Source organism: Idiotropiscis lumnitzeri, chromosome 1 (assembly GCF_059441095.1).
Source record: "Idiotropiscis lumnitzeri isolate Australia: NSW breed Sydney's pygmy pipehorse chromosome 1, RoL_Ilum_1.0, whole genome shotgun sequence".
Taxonomy (NCBI): domain Eukaryota; kingdom Metazoa; phylum Chordata; class Actinopteri; order Syngnathiformes; family Syngnathidae; genus Idiotropiscis; species Idiotropiscis lumnitzeri.
This window is the reverse complement of record NC_142391.1, coordinates 41,213,494-41,240,805: the sequence shown is the minus strand read 5'-3', so window position 1 is coordinate 41,240,805 and position 27,312 is coordinate 41,213,494. Positions and strand designations below refer to the sequence as shown.

At 38.3% G+C, this 27,312-nt stretch overlaps 2 protein-coding genes across 7 annotated transcripts; one reads left to right on the top strand and one right to left on the bottom strand.

The window, feature by feature from the left end:
* Positions 1–439: 439 nt before the first annotated feature.
* sh3glb2a (SH3-domain GRB2-like endophilin B2a) lies at positions 440–18,455 on the bottom strand. 4 transcript variants are annotated; one of them, XM_088301269.1, is made up of 13 exons: positions 18,169–18,455; positions 17,659–17,800; positions 15,019–15,030; positions 12,009–12,137; positions 10,981–11,114; positions 9,670–9,762; positions 9,548–9,559; positions 8,203–8,265; positions 7,273–7,296; positions 6,581–6,670; positions 3,952–4,052; positions 1,704–1,893; positions 440–773 (listed from the first exon to the last, which is right to left on the bottom strand). In XM_088301269.1, exons 1-13 carry the CDS (start codon positions 18,229–18,231, stop codon positions 666–668), a joined length of 1,161 nt encoding a protein of 386 aa, XP_088157395.1. In that variant the 5' UTR covers positions 18,232–18,455; the 3' UTR covers positions 440–665. The 4 variants fall into 4 exon arrangements, with proteins under 4 accessions (XP_088157395.1, XP_088157410.1, XP_088157403.1 ...); XM_088301284.1 differs by lacking the exon at positions 15,019–15,030 and having other exon boundaries at positions 18,169–18,450; XM_088301277.1 differs by lacking the exon at positions 9,548–9,559 and having other exon boundaries at positions 18,169–18,437.
* dph7 (diphthamide biosynthesis 7) lies at positions 18,225–27,260 on the top strand. Of its 3 annotated transcripts, XM_088301239.1 has the most exons (11): positions 18,226–18,397; positions 18,611–18,690; positions 18,943–19,115; positions 20,371–20,501; positions 21,773–21,860; positions 22,038–22,132; positions 22,243–22,403; positions 23,364–23,436; positions 23,502–23,567; positions 23,656–23,828; positions 26,665–27,260. In XM_088301239.1, exons 3-11 carry the CDS (start codon positions 18,984–18,986, stop codon positions 27,072–27,074), a joined length of 1,329 nt encoding a protein of 442 aa, XP_088157365.1. In that variant the 5' UTR covers positions 18,226–18,397; positions 18,611–18,690; positions 18,943–18,983; the 3' UTR covers positions 27,075–27,260. The 3 variants fall into 3 exon arrangements, with proteins under 3 accessions (XP_088157374.1, XP_088157365.1, XP_088157383.1); XM_088301248.1 differs by lacking the exon at positions 18,611–18,690 and having other exon boundaries at positions 18,225–18,397; XM_088301257.1 differs by having other exon boundaries at positions 18,236–18,397; positions 18,611–19,115; positions 22,246–22,403.
* Positions 27,261–27,312: the final 52 nt, after the last annotated feature.

Genomic DNA, 27,312 nt, shown 5'->3' with positions numbered 1-27,312 from the left:
AGAGTGGCTGAAAGCTCAGACAAGTCAGACAAGAAAAGGGTGCAGTCGGATGGGTGGAAGAAGGTGGAGGACCTGAGGATGGCAGCAGGAGTGAGTGGCAATGTGGACGAGGTCAGTTTGTTAGTGACAAAAATAACACCTTGAATCCATGTCCCTTTTGACTGCCCTGCCAACTCATCATTATCATCCAGTTAAGAGCGTGTTTAAAAATGGTTTTATTGGTGGTGGTGTTTTATTATTTTTTTTCATTACTGATTTCTGGTTGACTTCTGCTTGTAGTTGTATGGGAATATTGTTGAAATGTCACCTTTAAACATTGACTTTGGTTTTATGATGATAGTCATGGGAAAAAAATATTAAAAATGTGCAGACAGGAACACGTAATTGTAAATGTGATTTTGGTATCTCAATTTTTTTTATCGTCATTCAAATGATGTTTCACTTGCGTCACAGACTGGATTGTGGTCAAACAGGTATTGTACTTATTGCAGCTCATCATGCAAAACTATATAACACTTTGAAATGATGTCAAACAGCTGTTGTAGTGTCATGCAAGTGAAAGAAGTTAGAAGCGTTAGAGTGGCAGGAAGAATTAATTGAGTTGACTGGCATATGCTCATGGCTTCAGTAGTACTCATTCATAAAAATCAATGTCAGTGTGTTCTTCAGCTGAGAAGCTCCAAGTATGTGACAGGCACTTTCCCTTTTTGGTCCCCCTTTTCACCAACCAGCCAGTCAGAGTCCATTCCTGGGACTGTGTAAACAGTTATTATCTGCAACAGGAAACACATCGACAAGTCACTTGAAGGTTTGTCTGTGCTTAAAAAAAAAAGTGATTTCGCATCACGGAGACAATTCTACACACAATATAATGATATATCTTATTCAGGCTGTTGTTCTTTCCAAACCATTAATTTGTTTGTCCTGTCGGAGTGGAGTGCATGTTTTCCCTGGTTCTGTGTGGTTTCTCTCTGGGTAGTGCGTTCTTTTTACAATCCAAAAGATGTATGTTACGTTTACTTAAGACTCAATATTTCTTAATGTACTGACTGTGAATGGTCAAATGTTTGAATTTCAATAATTGTTTTTACATTTTATTTTTTATTAGACAATGACGTTTCTTTACCCTTACTAGTAATAAGCAATTGCACCACTACAATGATGTTTTCTTTGTTTGCTTGCCTTGGACACAAGCCAGATACTTAACACTTGAAACCTTGAGTCAAGGTGTGCATCCCTGCAGGCGGGCTGTCACATGACAGCTTCACAGTGAGGGAAAATTGACATAGTAGGGGACAACACAGCCCACCAATAGAGAAAAAGAAAATCTGCCTATAATTGACGCCTACTGAAATGAATTGGGGGGGGGGGGGAATACAAATAGGAAAATCAACAAAAAATGTACTTAAATGGGAAGTCAATCTCAATACGTTGCATGCACCCCCACTAAACCTAAACACGAGAGTGGGATTAATATTGTGTTTGTGTAATATCAGCCCCTAGTTATAATTTTAATGATGCGAACTAGTTTAGGACATAAGTCAAAGAAGCATGGTGGCAAGCTTTTACAATTACGTAGAGAGAAGATTTGCCCCGCAGGCCTTAAGTTTGACACTCAAAGGGATTCTTTTGAGTTGTAAAGTAAAACCACATGATTTCTGACAATAATCCAAGTTAAGTACTTGATCTTCGACAAACCTCACCTCATCTGCTACGAGGAGAAGCTCACTGGAGTCAACGGCATCGTAATCATAAAGGACTTTGGCCTTGCGAGTCCCTGCAGCAGGCGCTTGCACTTCCTCAATCTTCAGTGTTTCCATCTCCACAGTGCTGTTGAGGCCTTCTGATGGAGCCATGGAGCCAGTGGAGTTGAGTGCAAAAGCATTTGGAAGTCTAGGGGAGAGCAGGGAAATATGGCCTGAATGTTCAGTACATTCAAAAAGGAAATACTGTAACCAGAGGAGGGGATGTCCACATATGGATTTAACACCCTCCACACAGCCAGGACTAACAAATCATTGATTGATATTTGAATCTGTAAAGCAGTTGGAGTTACAATTTCTGTATGAAAAGTGCTCAATAAATCACGTTTTAATTGACTTGTTGATTGTTTCAAGAATCACTTCCGCGTCGTTGGGTGAACGCTGGCGTGAATTTCTGCTGCTATGTGCCTGGACTTTTTAACTTATTTTTAAAGAAGGGCTATCCACTGCCACATGGGAGTGAAGAGTCCCCCTTGGCCAGAGCTCAAACACGTTCGGGGCCTCTGCCTTACCTTCTTCCATTAAGCACACACATCCTACAGTGATGTCGGACTGCCACAAGAGCCAAGACAGTATTTGCATTTCACTCACCGAGTCTTACCTATACTTTTTGTATGATAATCTTCTGTCTCCCAAGTGACTTGTTCCACTACTTTGATTTTGCTGTTTAATTGCTCAGGGTCAGCTCGCCCATATGGACGCAATCCGCGTTGGTGGTGCCACCAGCTGGTCAGTTTGCATCATTAAACTTACTTCCCCTCAGTAGACTAATTATTGAACTTATGATTGATTTTTGCCGTAAAATTTCTTCAACAAATGATGCCGTGACATGGATGGCAAGAGACCTATAACTGAGACTCTTTTTCAGACAGAAGAGTCACTAAAACCAAAATTCCAGAAGTGAGGTCCTTTAGAAAACCCAGTGGCGGGCCGTGCACTTCACACGTAGACCTTCAGTCAAGTCCTATTTCGTCCGAAATGAATAAATCCCCCTCATAACACCATCATTTATGACACCATGGCTGGACAAACCATATACAGAAACGCACTTACACAGTACTAAGTGGGTGTTCGACGACCTCGCTTCTCTTGAAAGGTCCGTTTTGAACATGACCTCGCAAGCCTATCTTTTAATCCACACTCATCCCTCCTTCGGCCATTGTGGTATTAAAAAGCAAGAATATATTTTAAATTTTCAACGTCAACAGTTATGACTTCCGGGTATGTTGATTCCGCATCGCGCTACCCCCTCATGAGTGAGTATCCATTCATAAGATGCATTCATCACCTTCAGCGTAAGGCCAGCGAGAAGGCTCACTGTAACCAACACGTGATCTGATTGGCTATCGCAACTGTCTATCAAATCTGAAAGGTCATTGAATTCGACAGAAGAGATGCCCGCACAATTGCATCTGAAGGCCTCGGAAAGAATAGTGCGTGCTACTGGTATTGTGAAACCTGCCGGGCAACACGAGCTAGCGTAATTCTGATTGGATGAAAACTAGGATATAATATGATTTTTTTTTAGGTCAGCAGAGAAGGCCTTGACCGTCCGCCACTGAGAAAACCTGATTATTGTCGCTCGTAGATCGAGATTTACTTTGACACCATCTGCAACTCCACCATCCTCAATCGACTGTCATCCATCGGTGTTAACCATACAAATGGCTCACATCCCACCTCTCTGGTCGCACTCTGTTCATTCATCTTAAATCATTTAATCAGTTCTTTCCCCGCATCTCTCCAGGTGTGCCACAGGGCTCTGTCCTGGGGCTCCAACGCTCATCATCTACCTTCTTCCCCATGGCAATATTTTCCGTAAATTAAATGTAAATTTTCACGACTATGCAGATGACACTCAACTCTACCCCTCCACGAAGCCCCCATGTACTCTCTCACACACTTCCTGCACTGATTGCATTGTTGAAATGAAATCCTGGTTAACCCTAAACTTCCTTAAACTAAATAGTGACAAAACAGAGGTTCTCTTAATTGGCACCATCTCCACACTATCCAAATCACACTATTATCAATTCCTCTCTCACACGCTCTCCTCAGTTTAATGGGCTGGCTCCATGATTATGTTTTTTTTAAATTAATTATTTCTGTGGACAGTTTGATTCATTGGACTTGTGCAATATAATATGAAGTGAACACATCTATCCACATAATCTGCCAGGTAGCTCACCTTCCAAGTTCGTTCTGAAGTTCTTGCATGTGGAGGTGACACTGCTTATAATAAGTCGCTTGGGCCTCGATAAACTCATGCAGGCAACGGAGGTGATTCACCTGAAGTGAAATTAAGACAAGAGTTACACACAAACCCCTTTAAAAATTACAACACCGTTGTTGCTGTTCGAATCCATTTATTTAGGAACACAAAATGAGGTTGGCCAAACATGTCACAGACACAACTACCTGAACTGCATTGAGCTCTGATTATGGCATACATTTGCCATAGCTTTGTTTGTGCTAAGCTTACACGATGTTAGACCTTTGATTTCTCCAGAGTTAAGGACCCAAAAGAGTCTAAATTATATTGCGATCAGGACTGTGGAAGCCAATCCACATGTGTAAAAGATGACTCATGCTTCCTGACTGCTTTCATAGTTTGAGACAGATTACTCCCACTCACGCATTCACGCGGCAACACACAAACATGCGCACACACACGTACACACACCCCCGAACACACACTTGCAGATCCATAAATCCATAAACTAAAGCCCATAGTTTATCAATAAAGTAATAAACAGGAAGCTTTCCCTTCAGTCATTTATGTAGGTATGTATTATCATTATGCGCTGTTATGGTTTTAAATGTGTCAGCCAAAAAATATTCCATTATCCTGGTGTGGTGGTGACTATTTTGATGAGTAAATTCCGTGCAGCCAGATTGATATTTTTTCTGTCAACAGAGGACCCACTCCAACAAACTGAGGGAAAACACTGACTAAAACAATCACAATTGAAGAACACAAAAATAAATTCAAGTGTTTTTTGATTTTTTTTTTTCTGATGAAAAATAAGTTACACACCAGTTACTCTGTATTTGAGTAGTCATTCCACCAAATACTCATGTACTCATCCTCAAGTGTATTATTTGAAGGATAACATTTTACTTTTACTCTAGTCCTATTATTCTAAAGTACTAAGAGTATTCTTACTAGATTAAATTTGTTGGCTACTCTACCCATTTAAAAAAAAACAAAAACTAAAAGATGAAATAATGTCCATCAATATAATAAAAAAATAGATAACTATATTCTTAAAAAGAAGGCGGAGGTGCCAGGGGGAATGCCATCAACTAAAAGCCAGTCTGTAAAAGGGTTTTAAGAAATAATTTCAAAGATGCTACATATTTTGCAGATCTCGGTCAGTTCTTCAGGAAGGTCGAAAAAAACGGGGCCCTCTGATGGAAAATGTGCTACCGCATTTAATTTTTAGCCTTTGACTTTGATACAACCAGAAGGCCATCACCTCAGGATCTCAGGCTCTGCGCTGGCTCATACGTGGTGAAAAAGAATAAGTAGTTGGTTAAAACTTATAAGTATTGAATTTATCGTGCCCATGGTGCCAAAGTGGGAGAAACATGACTGGACGACTCGACTTTATTGAGAAGAGCTGTGAAGGTTGAAATCCAAATAAAAAAAAAAAAAAAAGAGACTCTTAGTTTCTGGCGGTGCGTAATATTGTTGGTTAAACGCTCTTTCACTTGGAGAGTGTTTTTCAACCTATTCAAAGTGCTTCACACTGACTTCTCATTCACTTAGTGATGACGCAGCATTGGCAGCAACTGGGGGTTCAGTATCGTGCTCAAGGACACTTCAACATGGTCACAAGGGCTGGGGATCGAACCCACAACCACTGGGCCATGCCATGTATGAAAAGGCACAGAGGTTTTGCAAGTTGAATATTGTATGTATGTACAGTATGCATTTCAGATTTCGAGATTGAGTTGTAGGAAATGTACCGTCCAGCAATTGATCTACAGAGACAACAGCGAGGCTGCTAGGGTCGTCTGGTCTCAGGGGAAGGTTTCATCTGCATAGCAGTGAAAGAATACTTTATAATGCCACAAGGAATGAATTTGTGAATATGCAGCCCCATGTCATTGTGGGAAACAATACCAAATGGAAAACATACCAATATGTTAGAAAGTTAAGTAAGATAACATTGTTTATTCGGTTTTTTTTGGTGCAGTGCATTTGCTCCCCGCTAGACATTGTTCCCCATAGTGCCGCAAAGTATTTACTTCTGCATACACATAACCCGTGGCATTGTGGGGAAAAAAATAAACATATGTAAATCACGTACTGTGACATAATAAAACCACAAAATTAAAAATGAACAATGGTTATTTACTTGATTTTTGAACATATTGTATAATAATAAAATATTTACATCCACACGACCCCCCCCCTCTCCCGTTATGAAATGCGCTATACATAAAAGCTTCAAATAAAGCTGCATTGTATTGTATTATGATGCTCAATAGCTTGGCCAAGGGGCAGCATATAATATAGTAAAAAAAAAAAATTGGGCCTAAAACCTGATCTTGCATCACACCGCAGGCAAAGATAGAGGTGGCTGACATAACATTGCTGAACAAAGACTTGGCCAACAAAATCAAGACGTTATTGCTTTACAGATATCTCAAGAATAAAGTCTCATATTTTGCACTATGGCAATTTGTCACCATGCTTTCTAGCAAATAATTTAACAACCTGAAAAACGTCCCCCATGGTAAAGATGCAATAGATCATTGCATATGTGTTGTTAATATCTATGAAATGACAAGAGTTGTGGCGCACATACATGTGTACTGCTGATGCCCTCCAATAGAAGACGCGTAACCTCTGCCTGTCGGTCGAACTCAGTTTGGGCAACCCTGAGTTCGTGTTCAGCCTGAAACAACAGAAACAATATTTATGACATTGAATTAAAAAAAAAAAACGTCAAGATTTGAACTGAGAAGCTTGTTGGAGAGTAAGACTAGAAGTGATTTTATTTCATCTGGTAAAACTCTGACAAGATTAAACCCACCAACGCAGTCACAGATGACACCATTTGTGGATCTGTGATGTGAGATGAAGACGGCAGTGTGTGTGTGTGTGTGTGCGTGTGCATACACATATAAATATACACATATATATACATATACATCTATACATACATATACATATATATATTAGTGCTGTCAAGTGATTAATTTTTTTAACTAATTAATCACAAAAATTCCATGATTAATCGTGATTAATCACATTTTTGGTATCTGGTAACAGATATTTACTTAAATAATATCTTGGAATTGATGCAAAATCACTAAATATGAATTATATTTAATACAAAGACATATACATACATATACACATACATATACACATACATATATACATACATATATACATATATACATATATACATACATACATACATACATACATACATATATATATATATATATATATATATATTATTTATTTTTTTTGTTAAATAGTTATACTTACTTTTTCAACTTCCTCACTCCAAAGCTGAAAGGTACAAACATATGACAGAAGAAAAAAAGAATTTAGGAATAGCTACATGGAAATGACAAAAATCTGTAAATTAAAAAAAAAGAAGAAAAAAATAAGCTTCACGTATGTTTACATTATAAGGGGGCGGGGCACATTGTGACTGGGCGGCTGGTATAAGATTCAAAACGGTTTTGTAATGGCAACTTTTTCACTTCCTCTTCTAATTTCACAGAAGAAAAATTATCACTATTTTTTTTTTCCATCATTGATGTCAACTATAACATACTTCAAAGATAAACATCTATTTTTTGGAGAAGAGAGTCCACATAAAAACAGCCTTAGTTGTAGTTTACAGCAAAAGCCATGGTCCAAAGAGAGAAGAAGGGGAGAAAATCATTTGCAAGGCATTAGCTAGACCATGGAACACAGTCATCGTCAAATGGCTTTCATACGCAGAACTATAAACTCACTCAAGGAGAAGTTCCAAATATCAGTAAAGTCAGGAATAAAAACAACCAGCCTCCAGCATCCAAAGCAGATTGGGGTGTGCACTTTTATAACAAAAAGCTTATTGAGGCCCACTGAAAAAAAAAAAACACACTTTTTTTCCTCAATAGCTTTTTAAAGGTTGTACCGCATATGCTTTTCATATCCACCGTGGATACGAAGGGGGTAGTATGCCAATGGCACAGAGCCTTGAAGTTGTGGCTGATTGATGAAAAATTTAAATCCTGATTTGGCATTCAACATCCCAAGTATGAGTTCATTCATATGAGTACGAATTCAAAATGAGCCATTGTTTGCAAGAGGGTCAATTTTTATGTTTATATATTTGTAAACTGAGGCAGTCAGGGAAACTTGGAGGGTTGATGGTACAGTTGTAAATTCCCAGTAGGTTTTAGTAAAGGAGAATCTTCTTACAGCAGAGGCACTGGCTGAGAGCACATAGTTCCGTGGTCTGGTTTCCTGAAAATCCGGTGCCACCTTTTGAAGACAAACAAAACTGATTTCAAGTTCACATACATTTTGGAAATGTTCACTACAGTTGCTTTGGTTTTCGTTCATTTTATGTTTCAGCAACTTTAAACATCCAATAGAGCAACACAATAACTAGGCCCCGTCTGGAAATCTTATTTATTGAACTGAACCAAACCATTTTGATTTTATGTGCACAACAAAACAGCGGTGGTTTGACATGCAAAAGCTAACTTGCATTCATGAAAAACAAAATCAGATTTTTATCTTTTGGCAAACAATGGAGCTTCACCAATAACAGAAATTCAGATAAAAATCTGACTTGAAGTCTATATTGAGCTCTAAATAACCTTTGTATGTATTTGAGGGTGATAATTCTAAGATTTGTTGTGACAATGAAAGCAAAAAATGTCCAATACATACTACAACATTAATCTATTTCGACTGACTTCAGTTATTTTAATCTACGTATATACAGGCACACCTCAATAAATTGGAACAATATTGAAAACTCATATTATTATTTATTTTAAAAAGTGGAATTAACCCTCCAGTGTATAGCTCAGTAGTGTCCAAACTATGGCTTTGCCAATTGTGACCTGCTTTCAGTTTTCCTTTCAGACGTAAGTTTTTTATATTAAGCATAGTAAAATTAACTTTTGACACAACTTCAAACTCCATTAAAAAAAAAAAAAAAAAAAAAAGCTGAGGTGAATGGCATGAAAAGGTTGGGGGTCAAAAAGTTTGGGGGTGTTGACATACACATGCATGAAAATCCCCTGAATTTAACAACTCCATAAATAACTATTCATACATTGGTTGTCTAGCTTTGGCTAGTTTTCTCAAGAACGTAACTTTGATTTTTAAGATGTACTGGTCTCTATTTTAAAATAAAGCAAATGCTTTCGTTTTTAACAGTACATACATATACACTATAACGCACAGTAGCATCACAAATGATGAAGACTTTAAAATAAAAACAAGAATTATTTAAGCAATAAGCACTGGCAGTGAATTGTTTTTGAACTGAGGCTTAAAAAACAAACAAGAATACTGTAAGTCAAAGCAGAAAATGAAGCAAAGTTTTATTTCTCAATAATTAAATCATTATGTTCAATATTTTAACTTCTGGTCAGAATTTTTTTTTTGTTTGTTTTTTTCCAATCTTTGCTTTACTTTGACTTACTCCATCCTGTTAATGATCATTAACCAAAATATCATGGAAGCAAATAGCCAGAAAGAAAAATGGTTTTAAGTGCACAATATTCTCAAGAATATGTTAAATACTCACATCACCCTCGCACTGCCAAGGTTATGAATACACAGCAAGTGAAATATATAAATGCTAGCATAATCATCATCAAGCATGATTATACTTCAGTGATTATAGAGAATGCAATGTGGTTAACTCACAGCAGCCTTTGCCTCCGCCGCTTTGGCTTTCTTCAAACGTGCTTTCGCAGCATCCAAATCAAGACGAAGATTCTCTAATAGACGTCGTTCTTTCTGCACAGTAACATGTTCAAAGTTTAAAGGTCTTTTTTACTTGTTCCCATACGGACACATATACACGAACAAATAAACACACAACCGTGAGGAAAATAAGTATTTGAACACTCTGCTATATTGCAAGTTCTGCCACTTAGAAATCATGGAAGGGTCTGAAATTTTCATCGTAGGTGCCTGTCCACTGTGAGAGAGATAATCTAAAAAGAAAAATCACAATGTATTTTTATTTTTGTGGAACAGCTGCAATAAGTATTTGAACAATACATTCATCCAGACAATAAGCACTAATATATATATATATATATATAAAAATCAAATTTTTCAACTACAATTTTTTTGCAAAGCTTTTAACAGATATTTACTTAAATAATATCCTGGAATTCATGCAAAATCACTAAATATGAAGTATATTTAATTCAAAGACTAGCTTTCTTTGATTCTTGTATACGATCTAAATGGAGACATTGTTACAGGCATTTTTCTTCGAGACATTTATTAAAACCGTCCACAAGCGCCACACTCCAGCAGTGTTGGTTTGCAAGGCCCAACTTGAGCACGGTATTTTGTTCTGAGGCATGCTAAAGATGTACAGCTAATATGGCACAATATTTGCCAAGTATGCAAATTATTTATGAAGTAAATCAAACTGAGTTAAAATATTTAACCGAGTTCAAAAAAGTTGGATTAATCACCTGAGTTAATGCTTTCATTTTGACAGCGTACAGTCTAGAGCCCTGCTTTGATTTATTTTGCATTCATTTTATTCAAGTGCAGAACATTCTCATGTTTGAGGTATGTATCCCAAATGTTTGGAAGAAGTGGGTCATATTTTCTCATATCTACCGTTGATGACTATTGTTATTCGGTTTAATAGTATAACTTGATCAAGTTTCATCTCGCAATTCATCCTAAAAAATAAAGCATGTATCATTCCTGCTGATATTGCATTGGACAATAACGGTGTTAGATGTGAAAAAAGTATCAGGACACGCTTAGTAACAATACTGACATATGATAAACCTATGCCATAATTTGGTCCCTACTCTGTGAGTAATTCAAATAAGGAGAATAATAATAGCCTGAGGTTAGTTAAACATGGTTGCTCACTTTCATTCCGAGAAATAGGCTGACTTTTTAATGCTTTGGACAGGAAAATTGAACCAAGACAATATTAAAGTAAATTGTGGCATAGGCAGTGAGGTATTGCACACTAACTGTAATAGTCCTCCAGTCTCCTTCCAGAAAGTTCCTGAGCGGTGCAAGAAAACTGATGGCTGACGTATGAAGGAACTCTCTCTCAGTTGCTCCTAATCGTCTCTCACACTCTCCCACCTTGATTAAACTGCTTCCTGCAGGAAAGAGAAATGAGTTATGTGTATAGTTGTTGCACTCGTCTACTTTCAAGATAGTGAAAGAGCTTTTACAATCTTGTCTCGCTGTTATCACAGAATATCAGTATACCAATATGAAGGGAATGGAATCTTATCGACACAGTGATGAGTGTTCAAAGACGCATGCACGATTCGGATTGCTGGTAAACTTTTATTTTCCCAATAAATAAAACAAATGCCTCTGAACGTTGTACTGGAAAAATTCTACTATGCATTCAGCTTATTATCACAAGTTGGTTTGTTAGTCAAAAAGTTACTCACAAAAATAACACAACTGGTTTTCATGAAATGCTGTGGAGGGTAACATAAGTTCCAAGCAATTTTATATTATAGTTTTGGAATTTTAATAAGAGTGAGTTTTTATTTCGTTTCGAGTTTGTTTTTTTTAATTTAGTTAGTTTTCAAGGCAGGTTTGTTAGTTTTTATTAGTTTAAGTTTTAGTTTTTTTTTTACTCAGTGTTTTACTCATGTTCAAGATGTAAAAAAAAAAGGTTAATGAGACCCCAGATACGTTATGCTTTATAGAATACTGAGGTAAAGGCAAATGAAGCATTAATTAATATGAAAGACAGTTTAACTACAACAATTAGAGGCATAAACTTACTAAATATTTTGATGTGCAGTTTGGTAAGCGTTCTCCATAACATAATTCTGCCACACAGGTGTGGTGCAATTTATTTGGTTAGTTGCTGCTTATCTTCTGACCAAATGTGATAGGACATTGATAACTTAGAGTCAGTAGCTCTAAATATGTTAAAGATAGATTGAAGACACATTTTCAAACCCTTAGAGGCAGTCAAACAGTAACACAACTAAATTAATTATTCAATGGAATTTTTTCTAAACACTTACCATATGGAGTGTCAGGACCAAATTCGTGAGCAGCATCCTGCATATAATGACCTAGAAGTTCCCCATTGGTAACTCTGGTTGGAACCTTCCTGTCCAACTTTTCATAGAGAAACTCTTCGATTCTCGCACCTGTAGAAAATTAAAGGGTTAATTTATGGCAATAAAGACCATTCATTGATGCTAATGGAAACTTCAGTGGCGTTACCCCCTTTTTTAAAAAACAAAACAAGCTACACTGGATTTGGCAATCACGTTCATTGGACACTGTGAGCACATCAGTCCCCAGCTTCACCACAGGGGGGCAAGAAACAGGACACCCTTCTCCCTTTCATTGAACACAAGCGTATACATTTCCAATTAATTCATTTTGATAATGAATTTAGCATGTCCACGGGACACATTTGCCAACAACTCATTGACCTACCCCTTAAAACTCGTCCCACAGAAAGCCACTCTTACTTATACATACACACACACCCACATACGAAGACAATACAACTTTGTTTATATCGCACATTTCACAACAGCACACGCACATGCGCACACGCATGCAGGCACTACTCTCTGTAGTTACTTTGCATTTTTTAGATATGCAAATTCCAAAGACCAGTCATGAACCCAGTAGAGTCAGACACAAACCATCTAGCTGCAGACATCTCCACCTGCCCCTAACCATCGCTCCGCCCCCAATCAACGAGTAACCGTCTTACTGGCTGCTGCTTCGCCTTTTCATCTGGAACCACTCGTGTTGTTTGTCCTCAACAAGCTCTGGACTGCCTATTATCGCCCTCAACCTGCCGACCACCCCCACGCCCTTTTTGTAAGCTTGGTCTTTTCCTACCACATCTCTCTCACCTGTGCCATCTACTTGTCGTTTGTTTTTAGACTCTAATTTTTCTGATTATAAAGATGCTTACAAATTGGTTCATTACCTTTAGAATTCCGATTTTAACATTGATTTTGTTCTTCCCGGTCCCTTCCCTCGTCATTATTCAAGCCCTAGTCAGTTGTTGTCATGTTTTTCTTTTGATGATCCTTTAGTGTACACCACAGAACCATTCCCTTCAAACCCTTATGTGGGCGCCTGGTTGGGCATTTACAAGGGACCTCCGCTGGGTGTCCAATTTAGGCGCCCGAGTAAACATTCTGGTTCCTCCCGTAATCCTACGTTTTCTAAATCACGTTTTAACAAAACTGTACACAAGTCACTTCACTCTCTGCCGTTCTCGTCAGCGCCTGCTCCCTTTATACACTTTGTGTCTTGTTTAGGTGGTCCACGTTGTCTCGTCTTTTATTTTAGTTTCTTGTTTTTTTTCAGTCTTTATTGGTTCATTGTCAGTGTTGTGCCGAGCTTCTGTTTGTTTACTAACTTAATCCAAGTCAGGATGGTTTCCTAGTGTTTATTTAGTTACTTTGATTCTTGCTGTTTTGAACTTAGGTTCAATTAGTGATTTAAATTTTTTAGCTAAATTGTCTTTTGTTCCAATTATTTTCTTGGGGTTGTTTACTGTTGTGATCGGATGTTCTGTTGTGACTGGTTGTTTCATGACCTATCAAGATATATCACTTGCTATGTAGTTGCTGTGGTCCTTTTATGCGTCTTTTACGATGTCATATAGGCCTGATGTCTTACAGAATTTAAGCTCAAGTTATTCAGAGAGACATGTCAGTACGTGAAGCTTTCTTTGAGTGAGAACGTCACCTTTGTCAAAAATGTTTTTACAATGAATAGTTGAACAGCCGAATGTTACACAAACCCATGAATTTAAAGCCTGGTTGAATGTTATCATCAACTGCCACTGACTATCTGATAATAACAACACTGATACGACACAGCATCACTACACAGACTCAAAGGTTTCCATACTTATTCTATGTTGCCATACAGTAAGATGACGTGAGACAGGGATGTAGTCTGATTTTTTTAGTGGGGTGGCCAGGGTGATATAACATCTGAGTGAGAGTTGGCCATGCATGCTTTATCATACCATCTACAGGATTTGTGGAAATAAAATTTACACCTATCCAGAAAAAAATGCCCAGCAAACTCACAATCAAGCAAGAACAAGTCTAAGTAAAAAGCACAATAACACAAAACTCTCTTAATTCTTCACAATTCTAAATGTTGCTTTTTACTTAGGTTTGTTCCTGCTTGTATTATGAATGTATGCTTGTTTTGCATGCATCTATGATAAAGAATGACTTCTCAGCCATGTTATATGCTTGCTATCGTTGAAAGTAATTATTATGATTGATGCAGAGCATAAGAATTGTATATTCTTGACGTGATACTGGTTATTTTAACATTTACATTCAGATCAGTAGTATTTTAATTCGCAATGGGTCTAAGAATACTACATTCATGTGAAAATGCCATAAAAAAAAATCACACATCTGAACATTTCCCCCGAGGTCTTGGGGGAGTGACAAGGCCACCATGTAGCTCCGCCCCTCATGTGAGGAAAAAAAATGCCTCAGTAGAAAGTGGGTAAATAGCAAACTTCCTTAGGTGCAAGAGAAAATCTGCCCCGGTTTGTGGATCACTCTCTCTTCCAAAGGCCTTTCCATCTCAATGTGTATTTTTATATTGAGTAAAAATGTTTTGAATGCTCTACTCCTCAAATACTAAAATCCACAATAATCACTTAGCAGTAATTGAATTAAGGTTTAACTGCAAATTAAGCATTAAGATGAATTCTAATTGATACAATTACCACTTTAGGATCAGGTTGACTTTCACTGCTATCATAATAGAACATAGATATTAAAAACTCCAAAATGTCTGTACATTGTGTTAATGAGTGACAAGAACTAATAAGAACCCTTTCAGCCTTTCACCCATTCTGACTCACCATCAGCTAGACATGTAACAGCTCAGGATTCATTACTTACAGTACCAGTGGCTTATTGCATTGAAGATACATTTTACCGCCAAATCTGATCTTTTTGTACAAAAGAACTCCTCTGGACAATTTGACTAAGGGCGAGAGTAAAAAGGCATAATACTCACCAGTGTGGTCAACTGTAGCATGGAGAATCAAACAAACCGAATGTTAAAACACTACAATAGTTTGAGTGTGATCTAAATTACTTTTTTTAATGTAAATTAGCATATCTGCAATATTGTAGTTTTGGTAATACGATAATATTAAAATGAAAAAAGTACAAAGGATGAGGGTGCATTTTCTTCTTTCAGTCTTGCATATTACAGTTCATCGACAGTTGGCAGTAGTGTATGCACTGCCAACCGACAGGCAATTTTTTGGCTTTCTACCCCTGGAGCTTTTTGTCATAACATGAGTACGCAGTTATTTAAACGTGTCTGTTAATGGAATTGTGCGTGGCCACTGTGAACGCTGAGGTAGCCATGACAGACCAAAGTCTCTGGACTGGAGGAAAATGTGTCCTTTACAATGCATTTGATATGATGCATTGTTGTGGTTTGTTTGTGCGTGTAGATGGGAAGTTGTGGTCCTGCAGCGCCACCTTGTGGCATTGCTGCATTCGTTTTAAGCGTTTGTTTGTGCGTGTAGATGGGAAGTTGTGGTCCTGCAGCGCCACCTTGTGGCATTGCTGCGTTCGTTTTAAGCGTGTTATTTCTTCTCTCTCTCTTTTTTGTTATTCAACTTCCGGGTTGCTTCACTTTGAGACGTGTGCTCATGTGTTGACCCAGGAAAAAGCGGTAAAAAAAAGTCATCTATATTAACACACACTAGGTATAGAGCATTAATTTGATTGTTTTGGGGAAGAATTGACATTGTGATTTTTCGTTCATTTACATTGTCCGTAGCTCAAAATCTCGATGTGTATCCCAAGCTAAGGCAAGATAACTGACTGTCGGAACTAGTACCCTTGGAGAGCGGAATGAGATACGGTAGTGTGTAAAATGTTAAATATATTAAAAATGTAAATTAGTAGTTGGATGGCAAATTGAAATGGTGTCATTGTATTAATTTGTATTTCTCATTCCTTTGTATTGAGTTGATAGGAGCGTGGGGTATCCATGATTGATATGTGAATTATTTGTGAAACTACTATTACAATTTGTGTTTTTCCTGGTCTGTAGTTTTCATGGTGCAGAAAGCTGAACATGCTTGTTCAGAGATAAAAGATATTTGACATTGAAACTCACCAGGTCCTTATTCGAAATCAAAGGGGCCGCTACACAGAGCACAATATCACTGAAGAAAAAAAATCAGCGAAGCCGCGAAAGATGAAGCGCGATATTAGCGAGGGATGACTGTTTATCCATTCTCAGAGTAGCGCCTGGGTGTCAGAGTGAATTTTTGAACAAGCCCCCCCCCAAAAAAATCAACATAACTCAACTGATCTTGATTTAACTACTGCTTTACAACAGCAGCTGCTGTAACAAAGCACTTAACAGAAAGAACATATCTGTCTGTTGAATTATCTGCGCTGAAATTCAGATGTGGTGCTAACGTGTACGATTACTTCAGAAAAAGGAAATGCTATTGGTTGTGGAAGTTCACACTCGATTAGTTGGTGACAGCTAAAGTGCAAATTAAAGTAAGAGCCATGTGTGACATATACATTAAAAAATAAAAAAGAGAGTAACTGTGCATCACGTCAAACATGGTATAAATGGTCTGTTAGGAAAGTAGTAATTGTTACTTTTACAGGTTGCAAAGCAGTGCCATACACACCACTGTTGTTGTACTTTGAGTCCATCTATTCGTAATCAAATCATTTGTTAAACATTTAGTTATGAGTTAATGTTAAGTGTAATCATGTTTAGAATGTCTGTCTCACAGTTCTGAGGATCAGGGTTTTGAATCTTGGCTCCAGACTTCTTGTGTAGAGTTGGCATGTTTTCGCCAGGTACTCCAGCTTCGTCCCACATTCCAACAACATCCATGCAGATTCATTGAAGACTGAATTTTCCAAAGGTTTGAATTTAAGTGTGAATCCTCTTTTGTCTAATGTACTCCAATTAGCTGGCGACTAGTCTAGGGTGTACACCGCTTCTCTTTCAAAGTCAACTTGTGTAGGCTCCAGCTCACGCATGACTTTATTGAAAAAGAAGCGCTAAAAATAAATAGATAACCATCATCATCATCATACTAATGGATGGCTGGATTTTTTAAGATGAATTTAAATGAGATCAAAGTGTTGGTTGTCTGGTTTTCAAAGCTCAAGCTGCTATTCAAAAGTCTGACAGGAAAAATAAGATTGGATGCCTCATACTACGCCTTTATTGAATACATGCTGCAAAGTTAGGTAGAAGTTTACATTTGTGTCAGTTCAGCGTGAGTAATGTACTGTATGAATGTTGTGAAGCTTATGAAAAAGCAGCCTCCCCATTTTCCTGACTAATGCCACAATTTTCCAAAAACAACAGTTGTTTGTGTCAACCATATGTACACATTTTGTGTGGTTTGGTATGGAGTTGTACTAATTTGTTTTGCTTTTGAGTTAAACAATTCAACTCTCAAATTATATCTACCCGGAGAAAACCCACGCAGGCAGTCGTCCACCGTGCCGCTTCTCCAGACGTAGTAGTCCATATAACACATCATCGTTTTATTGAGATTTCAATATACCTCTAATCTCGTTGCACACTTGAGTACAATGACAATAAAGGGATTTCTATTTCTATTTCTATTTCTAATATGACATATTGACGTCTTACTTGGGTTGGGCTGCAGCAAGACCACCGTTTGTCTGTAGATCTTCTCAGTCCAGTTTTTGGTGCAGTCTGCACGGATCATTAGGTTTTCATAGTGAGCATCCAACTCAGTTTTCTCCGCCTGACCCAGCTTTTCTCCTGTAAACTGAAGCAGCACGCAACACAGTTTGCCCATAAACTCTTCAAGTATCTTCAAATCAGAAATAGTGATATTTAGGAAATACGCCGGTACAATACGTCATTCATCTGTCACACTGTCACCATGAACATTTCTGCATCAATGCAATCTAAAAACAATGTTAACTTTAAAATATAATGTAATCCCAAACTTGAACCATCGTATGTTGCATCTTATTTTATCTTCAATATGCCAATTTATGGTAGCGTTAGCCATGCTATCTCCCACAGCAGCATTATACGGCGACTGTAGTTTCGAAACGTATGGTAGAATACCAAAGCGTCGGTATACATCACTAATGCAGTGCACGAGCATCGAATGTGGACATTTCATACCTGCACTGCCCGTGTAAAAAGCAATCCCGCACCCGTGGCAAGCTTTTTCACGTTAAAATCCATTGCGTTGATATCCGACTAGGCAACAGCGAGGAGGGGTGTTTTTCCACAATCCTCACCAGACAAGCGAAGTCACGGCTCGGGAGTTTAGAACCACAACAACTCCCCTATTCATTTCTTTTTTTTTTTTTTTTATTTAAGATGACCAACATTTAAAAATGCGTTCTTGGTAAGAGATGCGAAACAGAAAACGCTGTTTTCGTTCACAAGTTGCAACTTATTTGCTGCAGCTATTATTCATTTGGGTTTTAAAAGGATATTGAACTTGCGCTTGTGATTATTAGCTTGCTAACAAAAATTAATATGTTTATTTTGTTTTGTCACCACCAAAATGACCATACTATGTTTTTTTGTTTATTTTTTTTTTTGCAATGGTGTGTAGTATACACCGGAAAGCAAGACGGCGCTAATCAACACGAATGCCCACAACGTCTTTAATTCCAGGCAGAGTAAGAAAGCAACGTGAGTTTGTTTATCCGAAATCCATTTAGATTTATTTATATAACTCTTAGAATTCCCGTCGTTTGTCGCCCACATGTGTATCATCTAGCGTTGTAACTGCTGTCGGATCGACTAATATGCTACGGCAGTCAAGCTAACTATAGCTAGCGATCGATTCATGTGACTAGTTAGCCAAATGTTGCATTGCTTATCTGCCATTGTTTTTATTGTTGAAACGCGTGATCATATTGTTTAAAATAAACCGCCTTCCAGCTTTTGGATCAGTGTTATAACGTTATGCAAAGCAACTGGGCATGGCTTGGAAGTCACGAACCCGCAGTCTGCAAGTGTTTGACACCGAGTTGAGTGCTGACACTGTGGAATGGTGCCCTGTCTCGCACTGCCACCAATTCCTGGCCTGCGGGACTTATCAGCTCCACAAGGGGGTGAGTGCCGATGCTCTGTGGTTTTATTGTTTTTTTGTTCTAGCAAATCTTCGTCCATTCTTTTGATTTGAAAAATCGCAAACTGTATACGTAGTGTAGTCACACTAGCACAAATAATCCAAAGTATCTTTTGATCGGACTAAGTTTGATGTTGCTGACGCCATCAGCTCGTCAGCTCTCAATTAAAATGTAAAAAAAACACTGGAGATGTCGTCTTGTTTCCTTCAGACTTGATTGGCCACTAACCACAGTGAAAAATCAATGTGTCTTCTTCATCTTCTGCTTTTACTCCAGCTCTCTCCAAGTCTTTCATCACCCCAACCGTAAATGTCTTTGTCTTCTTCTTTTCTTCCTATCCGGTGGCTCTATTTCCAGCAATCATTTGAAGATCACTGTCCAAATCATCCCAATCTTAGATTCTTTAAAATCTTAAATCGAATTAGAAAACTTTCAGTCTGTGTTGCCTCTCTGGTGAACTGTTCATCCTGATCCTGTTCATCCGACTCATTCCCAAAGAGAATCTTAACATCTTCAACTCTGCCACCTGTTCTGTCGCCAATCTTCTAGTCCATCTTTTTTTATTTTCAATATCAATTGAACCACGACGACGCATATTTTACTTTGTACAAATCTCACGACATACTACCAAACGAAATGTCACAGAAAGTATGAATAATAAAATACAACTGGCTCGTTTTAATTCACTTACTTTATCAAAGGTCTGTTTAGTTGAACAAAACCTAACATTCTCTGTCGAAGCAGTATTTTATTCTGTTGCCTTTATGGCGACAGGTGATCAAAGGGTAATTTCACCTTTTGGCATGTAGTTGTGTCTGGCAACAGACGTCTCTGTCCTATATAGATGAATAAAAATCCATTATTTGTAGTATTCTATTGTATAAATATTTTTGGGGACCAATTTAGCGAATTTTGATTCGTTTATTTGGTGAAATCAGTTTCCCGTGAAATATTAGTTTGCCATGAGAGATCATCAGGTATGCCACGGTTGCTAATGACTGTTGCAGTCTTTGTTGAAAACCTTACAGCATGTCTATTCTCACTACCATCCTTTCACTTTAGCAACTATGGTGATGTTTGGTCTATTGAATCATGTAATTCAGTAAATTGTTTTATTTGTTAAAAGCAATTATATTTGGTCAACTCAATCCTTCACAGTGACTACTGACTACCAAAAACGTTTGTTTCATTTTTCTGAACAGTGTTGAACATTTGCACTTTTACATTTCTATTGTAGAAAGGGGAAGAAGATGGTGCCCCTCGCCGGACTGGTCGTTTGTACCTTTTTGAATATCAGCGAGAGGCTTTGAGTCCTCCTCTCACTGAGCTACAGCGCATAGACACACCGGCCATTTTAGATTTGAAATGGTAAGAAATTTAAAGATTTTCATTCATGAAGAGCAAATTGTTGCTGAGAATGATTTTGTATCTTAAGGGCTGAGCAATTTTGAAAAATAATCCAATTGCACTTTTCATCATCTCAATATTGTGATTGATTATGTGGTTTTATTTTCAAGGTCATCTTGCCGGAAATTCTTTTAACACACACAACAAAACATTTGTATTTATTACATTAAACAATATCTGATTTATTAGACATAAATGTTTTGGTCTTATAAATTAGGCTTACGCTAAAGTAAAAGCAAATGAACCATGACTTAATATGACGAACAGTTTGCCTTCATCTAGTAGAGTTAACTTTTAATCATTCACTTTGGCAACTTCACAAAATTCTAACAAACACAAACAAGTATGGTGTAATCATAAATCAGACAATAACAATAATGCAAACAAATTTGTAGCTTCATTACTTAAACTAGTCATGTTTAAAGAAACAAATACATGTAAATGTGTACTGCACATCTTAAGCACTGAACTTATCTGGACAGTTTGTATATAAGTAAATCAATTAGAAAAACAACAACAAAAAAATACATTGTAAAGACTTGACCAGCTGACCGAAATAAATATTCCCCCCCCCCCAAATTCTTTTCGACTTGAAAATTGCATTCTACTAAATTGCAATGTCAATACAATTATTTGGAACTCAAACGAGCTGTTTTTTTTGGTTTGATTCATTATTTCTTACTTCCTCTAAAGTTGTCGTTTTGACAGTAGGAGGATTGCACCTGACAGCGACTACGGTCCCTCCCCTGAATTAGAATTTACACGTAGTACTTCATGAGAAGCATCATTGGGGCCACAGGACAATCAGAGTACTAGAAAATAGCAAATTAGCAAGTGCCTCCAGTGGTGGCAAATTTCGTAAATTTGTTTCTATGACTAACCTTTTTGTTGTGCGGTATGGGGTCATTTTTGTAAGCAAACCATTCACAAATATGTAACCAGATTCCCAAATATGTCAACTAAATGCGCAAATATGTACATTGATCAGTTAATGTGTGATGGGCCTCTGGATTGAATGTGATCTCACACGTGAGTCTTGTGACAGCCCTGACGGAGTAAAGATACAGAAATGCATGTAGTGATTTGCAAATGCACATGTGTCCCTCCAGAGGACACAGGCACCAAAAGCATTGGTCACTTCTGACTGGGCTCTGATGTCCTTTTGTCAGCAGTTGACTCTGACCGCATTCTGATATTGCAGAAAGCTTATGAATCATTACTTATCTCCTCAGGTGTCATGTGCCTGTGTCACAAAAAGTCCTGCTGGGACTGGCTGCTGCCACTGGCGAACTGCAGCTGTATGCAATTGCAGCCTGCCCGGTGAGAAATGTGCCACTTGGGGGATCACGTTTCGTTGTCAAAAATGTCATCTAATATGAAATACTAGCAATGAACACACCTAGATATGTACAAAATCACTTTTTACACCATTCTATTGGGCTTTTGTTTGTCTCTGATGCGGTTGGTTATCTACATTCATAAGTGTGTGTTCAGTAGGAAGGCAGCAGCAATCTCCAGAGACTGAGCAACGTGGAGCTGGGCGCAGATCGGCTGGCTCTGTCCTTAGATTGGTCCACTGGACGAATGGACAGGTAAGAGACTCTGTCTGCTCTAAAGCCAGCTTTACTTTCCCGTATATGACAGGTGTACAATTGGCACATCAATCCCTGTGGTACTTTTTATACCCCATGTCTCTTGTCAGCAGCAGTGATGTGCGGGTGGTGTGCAGCGACTCTGCAGGTTGTGTCAGTGTGCTCTCTTTGGATGAAGGTACTCTGGTGACTTTGTCACAGTGGAAGGCCCACGACTTCGAGGCCTGGATCTCAGCCTTCTCCTATTGGGATACACAGTTGGTTTACTCAGGTAATATGTGGAAATCAAAAATAAGGCGGGGTTTGTGACGAATAAAACCGGTCTGCTAAAACAGCCTGTTGAATACAAACGGCCAAAGGCAAGAGAAGCATGGGTCGATTTCCTCAGAGCTTTGGGGACTTGGTCAGGCTGAGGGAATGCATATTCATGATAAAAACCTCATCAAAAAGAGACTACCATTTAAGTCTAACTTTGGCTCACGAATGAGTGTGACAAGCGTTGTAATGGTGTCATGTTTGAAAATTGATCAAAATAACCCAGTGCTAATCTCAATTACCACGTAATTTTAATTTGAGCACTTCCTGAAAACAAGTATAACTGCTCTCCGACAAGATAATTATGTTCTATTATGGTACCTTGACAATGACGTTTGCGGTGTCTCAGAAAAATTCCAGCTTCGAGCATGGCAGATTAGGACAACGGGCTACACCTGATGAACATTGTCGTGTTGGGTCAACTTCCCTACTAACTTGACCTGCCTCCACGTGAGTGCAAAGGGTGTCATCAAGGCACCTGTTTTCAAGAGGTGGATGGCATCAAGATGATTGTCACATAGTTTGGATTTCAAATATATGTTGTGAGCCATCGGTCCTGGATCTTTTCTGACAATTCTCAATTCTCTTAATTGCAATGTTCCTCAAACCATTGAAAACAACCTGAAGGTTGATCTCACGCCTCCATTTTAAGGAGCGTCTCAAATGTCTTAAACACATCAAGGTGTGAGGACCAGGCATGGATGAATATAGTGACATTTTGATGGTTCTACACAGTTTTTTGCATTCAACATAATTCAGCAGGCCTTTTCGTGAATCGACATTACCCGTCATTACTCCGAAACATTTCTAATGCCCGCCTACCTCATCTGTCAATCTCGTCGTTCCTCGTTTTTGGTGGGAGCTCTTTATATGAGCTCTCTGTAATGTGTGTGTGCGTCTGCGTGTGTGTTGCCAGGTGGTGATGACTGTAAGCTCAAAGGCTGGGACCTCAGGATGGGAACCTCCGTCCCCACTTTCATCAGTAAAAGGTAATTAACATCGCTGTCCATTTTGATGAAGTACAAAACACATTTATTTTTCATTTGTCGCAAAGGCATTCAATGGGCGTGTGCAGCATTCAGAGCAACCCACATCGGGAACACATTCTGGCTACTGGCAGGTAAACGTCACAGTTAATAAGAAGTAATATCATGTGATGTGATCATATGATCTTGGATTTGTCTTGACTTGCATTTTTCCTCCCGCAGCTATGACGAGAAGGTTTTGCTGTGGGATGGCAGAAATATGCGGGAGCCTTTCAGCGAGAGTTTGTTAGGTGGTGGGGTGTGGCGGCTCAAGTGGCATCCGACTCACCAACATCTGCTGCTGGCAGCATGCATGCACAATGACTTCCACATACTTCATTGTCAACAGGTCATGGGTAAGTAGAAGTAGAAGGGTGCATGCCGTACCAGGGGAGCCAGGGAGATGTAATGTTTTTATTTTTTCTATATTTCTTCGACTGCAGAATGAAAAATGTCCAAATCTGATAATGGCCTCTCAAAAGTAAACCCTCTCAGATTCATGTAGTCTTCCACCAAAGCAGACCAATTATCTTTGTGTTTAATCTAATGAAGTTATTTTGAAACATCTGCTTTCACATCAAAGATCGTCAAAGATCAATATTTCTTCCCTATTTGCCTGACGTATTTACTGACCAAACCACCACCTGAATCATAATCACTTTATGGAAAAAAATGAAATAAATAAAAAATGTATATCTATATGAATAACATGTATTTGACAAAACAATACTAAACAAAAACAGGAATCACTTTATAAACAGTAATCAGAAAAAAATTGGTATCATAAATATATATTTTAATGCAAATTTCATTTATCAGAGTATTTGATGGAATAATTTGTGAAATGTATTCTAAAATTTTTTTACTCTGCCGCCCTGTAGCAACTAAAATGTTTTTTGGAGTGACCGTATTTTCACAGTCAAAAAAACAAGACCGCTGTATCAGACAGGTGCAGCGTCAGTTGTGTGTGCTATTTGTGTATTTAACACACACAGTGGGCGCGTAGCACAATGAGGCGCAAGCTCACGCATTCTAGCAGTCATCCAGAGCAAGGCATCTTGGTCAATGGCAGGAGTGTCAATGCTTACCGAGCTCTTAAGACTACACAGCAAAACAACAACGTCAGGGGAGGGATGTGACTAGTCACCGCACTCCTGAGAGTCACGGTTTTAAATCAAAACCGAAACAATGAAACAAAGAAATCAAATTAACACAAAACATGCATCTCTCATGCCATTCATATCCCAAAAAGAAATACAAATAACACAAAAAGATGACTGCAATTGTAATACCTCTAGAGTGATTACAGTTAATTATAGACCAGTACTAGGTTCGACTATTAAGATAGTAATATTATCAACCAAATAAATGACCACAGACAATAGAATAAGTTTGAACTGCCGGCGAAAATATTTCCCCTCTTCTGTCAAGTGAATTTTTCTTATCAATCTCCTTTTCTGTTCAACTATTATTTTGTTTGGAAAATATAATTTCAACCCGGGTTGTTGTGTTAATAAAGTCTAATTTTATGATCAAATCTTACCTAATCTATACTCTACTACATTACCTCCCTTTGTTTTGAAAAAAGTTCAGTAAGAAGTAAGTATTTTGTTAAATCAGTTAAGTCTAACTTCAATTCTCAACCATTTCACTGTATGTTGTTCAAACAATCAACATTTCAATAATACCGTTACAGCATTATCATGCATGTTTTACAAAAATAAATGTGACACAATGTACAAAACTAAAAAAAAAAAAAAAAATCAGCAAAAGACTGAATCAATCCCAATGTCCAAGTGTCTTGTTCGAATTATTTGTATTCTTCTAGTTGTCCTGAATAGTCAATCCTGTGTTCCGGGAATCCACTGCAGTGTAGCAGAGTAGAAAACGGATTAATCCTACCAGGTTGATGAAACACAACGTCCAGCAACTGCTCTCCGCTCCTGCGTGAGAAACAGCTCAAGGGGCTCGTGGGTGGCTCGCCATCTTGCGTCTCGTTCAAGCATTCAGCTCCGTCATTTAGCTCAGAAGTTTCTGAACCAAACTTTAATGGCCAAGACCCGTTCAGTAATTAGTGCATCACCAATTGAAGGACAGGTTGGAAAAACTCAAAAACGACTCCTTCAAAAAACAAAAATAGCATTGAATACCTCGGTCTCTCTTTCGTTTAACCGCAGTTCTCCTTCAGCTTCTTTATCAAGTATGAGAAGAATAAAATAAAGTGCGCATTTCTAGTCACGTGACTAACGACATTATGTCGCTACGTGCCTTTCAAAATAAAAGCGTTCACATAGCGCAGAATCATTTTGAAGAATTACAAAAACACTAATTAAACGATGAATTTACCAGTTTTTAACCTTTTAACATATTTCTAAGTCATGTTGATCCTTTTTTTTCGCATCTACAATGGATATTTTCTTAATGACTGCTTTTAATAACAGGCTCTTATTTTATGAGGCTATGTTAACCAGGGTTACACAATGGATTCTGGGAGCCAATCAGCCTCAGCCAATCAGATGGCTGTATAGAGAGACAAGAGTGATGTGCTTTGGGCAGTTTTTTTATATATTTTTTTTTTCTGTTGTCTAAACCTGTGATGTTGCTTGCTTGCAATAACATGAATGATAAGACAGACTACGACATTGTGGACAGCTGCCCCTTGGTCTGTCCTAACTGACTGTCTCAAACCATCACTAAAAAACATTCACAGAATTTATTTGTCACAGTTGATTCTACACATGGTGGTTTCAGATGTGAACCAGGAGAGTGTGCTAACATTCACTTTAAAATGCCCAAGGGCGATTATTCCCTTTGCTCGAGAATATAGCAGGTGTAATGCGTCGCATTACAAGGCGCCTCGTCTGTTTTGGGGAATAATTGGGACTTTACATTGCGCCTAATAATCGTATTGTTGCCAGCTGCCTATACGCAAATATTGGTTTTGCTATGTGATGTTACTCATACTCAAATTGTCGTGATAGACATGAGCTGTCGCATACGTATTAGTTTGACGCTGTTGATGATCGTTTCCGCTGAAATATTACTGTTCAGCCTTTAAATAGATAACCACTTTGGTGGTGAAGAAAATGAAAACAAATCTTGTCAAAACAATGCTTCATGTTAATGCAGTACATTAAATGGCTTTGTGAGAAATTGACACTCTAAAAAATGTTGCACCTTGTTTTCTTCTAGAGTCCAATGAAGGCGCTTGTCCAGTTGTAGCGTCCTACATCCTCCACAACTCCCTGGCATATGGAGCAGACTGGTCTCGACTGTCCCTGGAGGAACCTGCTCCTCTCTCGCCTCCTGCGACAGAACCAAAGGAATGCCTCACAGACAGCGGAGGACACCTGCGGATCCAGTATGAATCTCCCACTGCCAGCTTTGACACTTCCCTCGAGGACGATTGTGGCCAATACATCCCAGAGGGAATTGCTCCACCGTCTACCAGCTCTAATGCAGGCGACACTGTCACACCTGATGATGATGCCTCTTCATTGTCGTTTCTTCTTGCAAGTTGCTCATTTTATGATCATATGCTTCACTTGTGGCGGTGGGACTGGGCACCAGTAGAGATACAGGTAGCAACAGATCAATGCTGACCACACTATGAGGACAGAGTTGGCTATCTTTCGAATGTACAGTTCTCAAATGGAGTATTGTTTTGTGAAATGCTCCTAAAATGGTGTTGCAAAAAATTCAATACACATTTTCACCAACCCATCTTAACCCCAACGTGGTTGTTCTACCAGACTGAATTCAAAATAAAAATACATTAAAGAACACTATATGAATAATATGAGATTCATTTACCTTAGTAATTCTCAAAGGGCAATTGCA

Coding starts and splice junctions, on each gene's coding strand:
- sh3glb2a (XM_088301269.1), bottom strand. CDS start 18,231: ATGGATTTTAACGTGAAAAAGCTTGCCACGGGTGCGGGATTGCTTTTT. Junction 6,671..7,272: donor GGAGTGAGGAAGTTGAAAAA/GTAAGTATAACT, acceptor CTGTTGTTTCAG/GCTGAACACGAACTCAGGGT. Junction 774..1,703: donor TTCTCCTCGTAGCAGATGAG/GTGAGGTTTGTC, acceptor TTCCTGTTGCAG/ATAATAACTGTTTACACAGT.
- dph7 (XM_088301248.1), top strand. CDS start 18,984: ATGGCTTGGAAGTCACGAACCCGCAGTCTGCAAGTGTTTGACACCGAG. Junction 22,133..22,242: donor TCCACTGGACGAATGGACAG/GTAAGAGACTCT, acceptor GTCTCTTGTCAG/CAGCAGTGATGTGCGGGTGG. Junction 22,404..23,363: donor TACACAGTTGGTTTACTCAG/GTAATATGTGGA, acceptor GTGTGTTGCCAG/GTGGTGATGACTGTAAGCTC.